The sequence below is a fragment of the Portunus trituberculatus genome, chromosome 17 (assembly GCF_017591435.1).
Source record: "Portunus trituberculatus isolate SZX2019 chromosome 17, ASM1759143v1, whole genome shotgun sequence".
Lineage (NCBI taxonomy): Eukaryota > Metazoa > Arthropoda > Malacostraca > Decapoda > Portunidae > Portunus > Portunus trituberculatus.
In genome coordinates, this window is record NC_059271.1 from 21,714,245 (window position 1) to 21,722,367 (window position 8,123).

The 8,123-nt window shown below is 33.4% G+C and overlaps 1 protein-coding gene across 4 annotated transcripts in view; it reads left to right on the top strand.

Annotated features, from left to right (window-relative positions):
- The window catches only part of LOC123504831 (endothelin-converting enzyme homolog), a 63,270-nt gene extending 56,568 nt beyond the window's left edge, over positions 1-6,702 (top strand). For all 4 annotated transcript variants that reach the window (XM_045255688.1, XM_045255690.1, XM_045255689.1 and 1 more), the window contains exon 16: positions 1,191-6,702. In XM_045255688.1, the coding sequence (XP_045111623.1) occupies positions 1,191-1,367 (177 nt within the window). In that variant the 3' untranslated portion in view covers positions 1,368-6,702. The remainder of the gene's footprint in view (positions 1-1,190) is intronic.
- The last annotated feature ends 1,421 nt before the right edge of the window (positions 6,703-8,123 follow it).

Genomic DNA, 8,123 nt, shown 5'->3' on the forward strand with positions numbered 1-8,123 from the left:
GTAAAATAAAAATGTTAATTATTAATTTGGCTCTTAGGTTTAAGTCTACTGTAAAAAAAAAAAAAAAAAAAAAAAAAAAACATACAGTCATAGCCTTTTCTAGATAGTGAGAAAATTTGCTTGTTAAGTGAAAGAAGAATTAAAAGACACTGGTGTAAAGAGACTGAGCCTCAAAAGAAATTTTTTACCCTAAAATTAAATTTGTCTATATGAAGCCTTGATGTTAAATTTTAGTTTAATTTTTAATATTCTATTGACCCAAATACAAAAGTCACACAATCCTGTTAATGAAGTATTTCAGTGTATAAAGTATGTTGTGAATACAGTGTACTTTGAAGCAATACATCATGATCTCTTCACCACCATCATGTTAGATTCTAGCTAGAAATTTAACTTCCCTTTTACAAGGAAAGGATGTGGTGGAAAACATTCCATGATGATTTCTTCTTTTCATTTTCTCCAAACAAGTGGCCTTTCCTTTTTCCTTGTCAAAATTTTCTAAAGGTTTCTAGTGACTGATGAATTCTTTACCTTAGAGGAGGGAAGTAGGACTAGAAATCATGGCAGGAAGATTAGAAAGCAAGGCTGCAGGTTAGATATAAGAAAATATTTCTTTAGTCATAGGGTGGTAGACTTCTGGAATGCATTGCCAGAGATGGTTGTAAATAGCACTAGTTTGACAATGTTTAAAAACAGATTAGATAAGCACTTAAATTTATTAGATTTATAATTATGTATAGAGCTGCATGATAGTTTTTATAAGAAATTTACTATAGTTAAACAAGACATGATCCCCATGTATGGGGACCACAAATTGTAGAGGATTTCGCTGCAGGACTTAGCCCTGTTAATGGGCCAAATATTTAGAATTAGTATATAATGTATTGTGTACTTGTAAGTGTATCTTTAAGTACTGATGACGAGGTCGCTGTGCGACTGATACAGGATAACCTAGATGGGCCCTGGTGACCCTTTGTTATCCTATTATTTATGTTATGTTATGTTTTACAAAAACTTACTTATCTCTACCTTGTCATATTAGCCATTCTTTTAAGGTAACCCTATATAATACTATACAATATATAGGTACTTTAAATCTCTATATCTCAAAAAATGGGCTACAATGATAAGATGCACTACAAATAATAATGACAATAAATGCTCTCTAGAAAATAATGACATTTTTGCAGGTGTGGTGTTCATCAATCACCAAAGAAGCTGCTCATTTGGAAATCCTGAAAGACTCGCATGTTCCAGGAGAGTTCCGTGTTTTTGGTTCTCTTACCAACTCTGAGGATTTTGGTGAGATTTTTAATTGTAAGAAGGATTCAAAAATGAATCCTACAAAGAAGTGCCAAGTTTGGTGAAGCATATGCTTCATACATCTAGGATTGTTAATTATGGAAGATCTTATTAGAAATAATCAAATGGTTATCCGGGAGGAAAATCGACATAACATAGTTAAATTTTATAAATGTTGCAATCAGTTATGTAAAGTTGCCTGTTGCTAGGTGATGGTTTTCTGATAACCTAATTAATTTGAAACAGAAATGTGATAGCAAAAGTTCATTATGATTATCAGTATTTTCTCCTGTACAATGCAAATATATAACAGTCTGAAAAGTTCCATTATTATAAACAAGTGTCTGTTTTTCAGTACCAGACAATCCTGTACAATATCACAACAGTACAAGATGGTTTAGTCATTCACCTGCCATAATGGTAATCATTCATGTGCATTACAACTTTTTCTTTAACTTATGCCTGAACTTCCTTAATTTCTCATATTAATGCAGTCATTGCCTTCATGTTAATCTAAAACAGGTTTGGGACTTGGTTCAGAGTAGGAACAAGGAAAGGATACTAAATTACATATCCAGAAATGCATCTCATAAAATACAATTTACTGTGAATTTAGATACATACCATTATTTCAACAGATTACATCAAAGCAAACTTATTAAGAAAATGCTGTGTGGCATTCAAGTTAGACTCAAATATTCCTGCCAGGCTGCACATCATGTTCCAGTATATCATTTCCCATGATTATATATATATATATATATATATATATATATATATATATATATATATATATATATATATATATATATATATATATATATATATGAAAGGTGATATGATCATTCCATGTGTTCTGTTATAATTAGGTTCACAGAGAAAACATGCTGAATTTTTGATGGATGAATCAAGGATTTCATTGTAGTATTTTGGTTGACCACAAAAACAAGAATTTCTTGATAATTTTTGATGTACTGGCACTGATGATGTCAAATTACCAGCCTAACATGGCTGGAACATGTAAAAATATTTCCTCCCAAAAAGTAAAATCTTGTTTATTGCTCAGAAACTTTGAAATTTCATATTGACAAGCTCATAGACAGTTGGTATTTCATATTGTTATTCTATGTCTCAGGGTATTCATAGTAAATAAGAAGAGAAGCATAGGCTACAGCAGTGCAAGCTATACCACTCCCATACTTGCCCTTTGTATTTTCAATAATGTTAAGGGCAGTGAGTGACTGCATGTCAACAAAAAATGTGGAAAATTAAGCACATCAGATCAGATAGATAATTACCTTTTCATGAATAAAAGGTTAGTGAATTAATGCTTAGCTCAAACTTTCTTGTGGAGTTACCTGTGTAAAATATAACCACTTATCAAGAGGTGGAATATTATGTCACCTTGAAGCCAAAATAAGATTTCTTTGATTTATGAAAAACTGAAATAAATGGATGATGTACACAGTATGTTAAGTGGTGAGGATTCACAAATTAAGCAAGAACAGTGCGTCTGATTTTAGGAAAGCTGATTTAATGAGAGCTGTAATGTGAAATTTCCAGTTACAATTTCAATGATAGTTTACTGCCTTTACTGTAGGCCCTTAAGTTCCATATATTGTAGGTTGGTATTACATGTTTAACATCAAACTCTAGTTTTTGAAAAGCCAAAGTATTGATTTATGAAATAATAGAAACAAATCTGACTAGTTTTAAGCCCAGTCCCAAAATTTCTTCTTTTCCAATTTTAGAGGTCTTTTAACATCAAATTCTAGTTTTTGAGAACACAGAGTATTCATTTATGAAATAAAAGAAACAAATTTGACTAGTTCAAAGTCCAGTCCCAAAATTTCTTCTTTTCCAATTTTAAATGTCTTTTATGGAAAAAAAAATGCTAGAATAATTTTGAAAATGCAGAATTATGTAGCATCAAATACATATTACATAAACACTACAGCAAACAACTCTTAGGATACACATACTTTAAAGACACATATATTCCTTAACTACTTGACTTTCCTGAAAACTCATGATTTCATTACTGAATAAGATAATAACACCACAACTACACTGTGTGTATAAAGAAGTATGGATCAACATGGCAACAGACATCAGGTGCCAGTTGGTCTCTACCTCAGCACGCTGCATTCTTTCTCATCCCTTGAACTAGCCCAACAACCTAATATTTTTTTCATCTTTGCTAACATTACCTGCACCATACCTTGGTGCACTAGATGTCATAACAGCTCATGAAAATAATTTCTATGTGAATGGGGAACTGTCATCCACACAGCAGTTAGCAATAATTGCTGGCTGACTTCCAATTTGGCTACAAAAGTTTGACTTAGAAAAGTCTGCTTTGGGAAACAATACACTCAGTAGCTAAAAGTTAACATTGGAATTAAAAAGAAAAAAATAATAATGTAATTAAAAAACCCTCAAACTTAAGGGCCTACTGTGTTTCAGTCAAAATGCACTAGTGCTGCTCACCTCAGTAATATCACTTGACAGCAAACCATTGATTTTGTATGTATAATATTAAGATATTGAGATATTAAGGTATTAGTATATATTAAAACAAAGCTATAACCAACAAAGCAGAGCACAGTGATCAGTCCCATCATGCCTTTATTTATAAAAGTAATAGACCTTTAAGGTCAAGGTGTTACCTTTATTTCAAGTCTGTGGTAGATTCTGTACACACAAACTGATTCATCATTCACTGTAGTATATCCATTGTATTTTAAATGTGCCATTTTTTTTTTTTTTCAGCTAAATTTCAAAGGAATATATTCTATGTAAGTTTCAGAAGCTGACATCATTTCACATCACTCAGTCTGATTAATCATCAATCATATCAGTGTTGTTTTGAGTGAGAAACATGAACATTACAATCTTATTACTTGGATCCAGATATAACAGGCTGTTATTTTTACTGGACTTTCTTTATCAGGTATTCATTTGATGAGTCAATCATTCATTAATTGTTGTTATTGTCATAAAATACCTGTGTCCACTTCCTTGACTAGTTATTGGTAGATATTGCATAATTTCTTTTCTATGTTCTCTGCAAAACATCTCATGCATTACATGGCAAAAATGAGATAATTCATTAATAAGTGATCAGATGGCAATGATACCAGACAGAATAAACAGTAGACTCTTGGATCTTACTGAAGTATAATGTCCAATAGAGGCACACACTTCGTACTCATCTGATGCAGTTCTTGCCTAAATCAATCCCACTCCCCTATTTTACATATTTAAATCACGAGGCTCAACCAACTCTAATTAAAATGTCCTGTACATGCTGTCTGACATATCACATCTTTCATAAATAGTCATATGTATTCTTATTTCATCCTGTGAGCCATTTTATACACTCCAAAGAAGCTTCATCTTAAATGTCTCAACTCTGTTTTGCTGCACTGAACCATTCCATGTTTGTGCCTCTGAGATATTTGGTAGTGGCTGGCAGAACATTATTGTTTGTCCTTTTAACTCATCCTGATTGAATTCTCTTTCATGAGCTTAAAATTAAGCTGTTTTTGCCAATACTGTACTCATATTCACAGAGTTTATAGTGATATTCATTTTTTTGTTCTCTTGGCTTTCAAATCAGCAGTGTTATGCCAAATAACCACACTTTTCTTGAAGCTCTATAAAAACATCTATCAAACTAAAATAACTAATTGATTTATTCTCCATTAAGATACAGTGAATTTGTCCATGTTTTTTTTAAAGCTTGCTTTATTGCAGGTAATGTGAAAATATCATCCAATATTTTGGAATCTTGTTTATTCCAGTCAAACAAACTTGTTACCATTCAAAAGTCAAATTGAGCAGTTTTTTCTCCTCTCCATTTTCATTCACTTGCCATTGCATTCAGTCATACACTAAATGATGTGATAACATTATACACTAACAAAAATTTTTCCCCAGTCCTTTATCAAGTCTTATATATGTACAGTTCCTTCACAAAAAGCTTTCTATGACATCATAGCATATCTATCCAACTAAGCATTCCAATTACACTCATCACATATGTTCTTAGAATTTTGTACATCTCTTTTATTATGCATAAGTACAACTGTGACTAAGCTTAATCCACAGGCACCTTCTTCTGTTCCCACGAAAGCCTACATATCAATTATATCCAGGTATCAATCACACTGACACATCTTTATCTTTGAACATCATCTATAATTTTTTTTACAATATTCATTGAATACATTTCTTTCTACCAAATGCTTAACTGCATTATGTTTTATCAACTAATGTTAGGGACATTCCTAAAAAAATCTTTACATCTGTATTTTTGTTCCCTTCTTTCCTTCTATCATGAGATGCCTATAATCACTTCAACTTCAGCGTTTGGAGCAAAATGGTCAGTGTCATGCAATAATCTTTCCCCAACTCAAGCATTCATCAGACCCATTTTGTGAACTATTCATAGCTACAGAACCAAAATAAATTGATACATATTTTTTTTTTAACAAAGCTATCCACTCATTGACTAATGGCATGCACAGATTCATATATACTAACTTATATTTCACATCCTGTAAAATATAGTGACTAGGTGAGGGTGAATGGCTATGAAAACAAATGCAAATGCCATGTACTGTAATGTGCTGTGACCGTCTTTGTAATACCAAAGAAAGTATCTTTACCACAGAAAAGTTAGTGGTGTGATTTAGAATATGTTTAATTAAGATTTTCAAACTGCAATATCCGTTCTATTGTTCTAGTCATTTCAGTAGTGAGAGTTGAGATGTTAGTAAAATGAATATACTATTTTTGAACCTAATGGTTGGTAGGATATTCAAATGAGTAATCCTTAGGGATGTTACCTAGCTAAACTTGTAAATGGCAGTGTACACTGTGTACATTATTATAGTCAGACATCACCACAAACAAAACTGGAGTTTGGGATATGGAATGCCAACATTCAGTTCACTAACTGTATGAATTTGAAGCATGTGGTACTTTAGATAATGCCTAGATTTTGACACAACATCAGTGCCTAGTGTTCATAAGCTATGATGCTGTGTTGAGGAATGCCCTGTTTCAATGTATGAACATATCTAAAATAGTCCTTAATGTTGAATGTGCTCACTTGTATTTTAGTCAGAATAAGTCTGATTTAATTTGCTGTTTCCATTACAATTCAGTAGGGAAGATGTAACAAGTGGTGGACATCATACTTGACTCAACAGTACATATGATATTTTAATATAACCTGAGGTGCTGTAGTATAGTTATTGTATTTTGATTTTCATGAGCATACAGCTTAAGGTATTGTGACAGAATATGATTGATGTCTGGCTATAATTTGACTGAATGATGTATATATTTTTGTATGTGATGCCTGCCTAAATTGCACATTTGAAAAAAGGATAACATGTTTCTTTTCCTTATGCAAAAACTTGTGTGTCTTAGAGAATATTTAGTGCTTGAATTACAAACAGGGATCAATGCATAGTGTTGAGAAGACATATTTCAGTACAACTTTCATTTTTTAATCTGAGTCTGGCTTTCTGCCACATCTCTGCCAGGGAGTATGTTAGCTTACTTGAAAGTATGTACTGTATTTTAAATCCATATACATTTCATATGCTCTCCTTTGGGAGAAAGTTGCCATACAGCTTAGTATGTACTGATGATATCTTGTTTTTTTATATGTAGGATGTAAATATGGCTGTGTGTGTGTGTGTGTGTGTGTGTGTGTGTGTGTGTGTGTGTGTGTGTGTGTGTGTGTGTGTGTGTGTGTGTGTGTGAGAGTGAGTGAGTGAGTGAGTGAGTGAGTGAGTGAGTGAGTGAGTGAGTGTGTGTGTGTGTGTGTGTGTGTGTGTGTGTGTGTGTGTGTGTGTGTGTGTGTGTGTGTGTGTGTGTGTGTGTGTGTGTGATGCTTCCACCCTTCTATGAGGAAGCTATATTTTTCACATCTCTCCTATAAGTGGCCATTTTAGTTTTTCCCATGCCCTCTCGACATTCTTTCATTCCACATACACAGATCTTCCCTATCCATTTTTCCATGCCAATCATCACTCTGTATATTGCTATCAGGTCTCCCCTTTCTCTTCTGTTTTCCAGGGTCGGAAGTTGCATTCTTTTCAGTCTGTCTTCATAAGTCAAATCTCTTAAGTCAGGCACCATTTTTGTTGCAGCCCTCTGTACTTTCTCTAGTTTCCTTATGTGTTTCTTTAAGTTCGGAGCCCACTGTATTGTTGCATATTCAAGCCTCGGTCTTATCATTGCAGTAATTATTTTCTTCATCATTTCTTCATCTAAATATACGAACGCCACTCTTATGTTCCTCAATAAGTTCAATACTTCTCCAATTATTTTGTGTGTGTGTGTGTGTGTGTGTGTGTGTGTGTGTGTGTGTGTGTGTGTGTGTGTGTGTGTGTGTGTGTGTATTTACCTAGTTGTATGTTACAGGGTTCGAGCGGGGCTCTTAGTGACCTGTCTCCATATCTACATTTGTCTAACTTCTTAAATTTGTGCACACTTTCTGCTGTTACAATCTCTTCACTTAATCCATTCCAGATGTCTACTGTCCTATGTGGAAAACTGAACTTCTTGATATTCCTATGACACTGACTTTTCATGATTTTCTTGGAATGTCCTCTTGTTTGTCTATCTTCCTGTTCCGTCAGTGTTACTAGGTCTTGTCTATCTATTTTCTCTATATGGTTTACTAACTTATACATCGTTATTAGGTCTCCTCTTTCCTGTCTATCCTTCAAAGTTGGTAGCTCCATCTCCTTCAGTCTTTCTTCATAGGGAAGATCTTTTTATTTCAGGGACCATCTTTG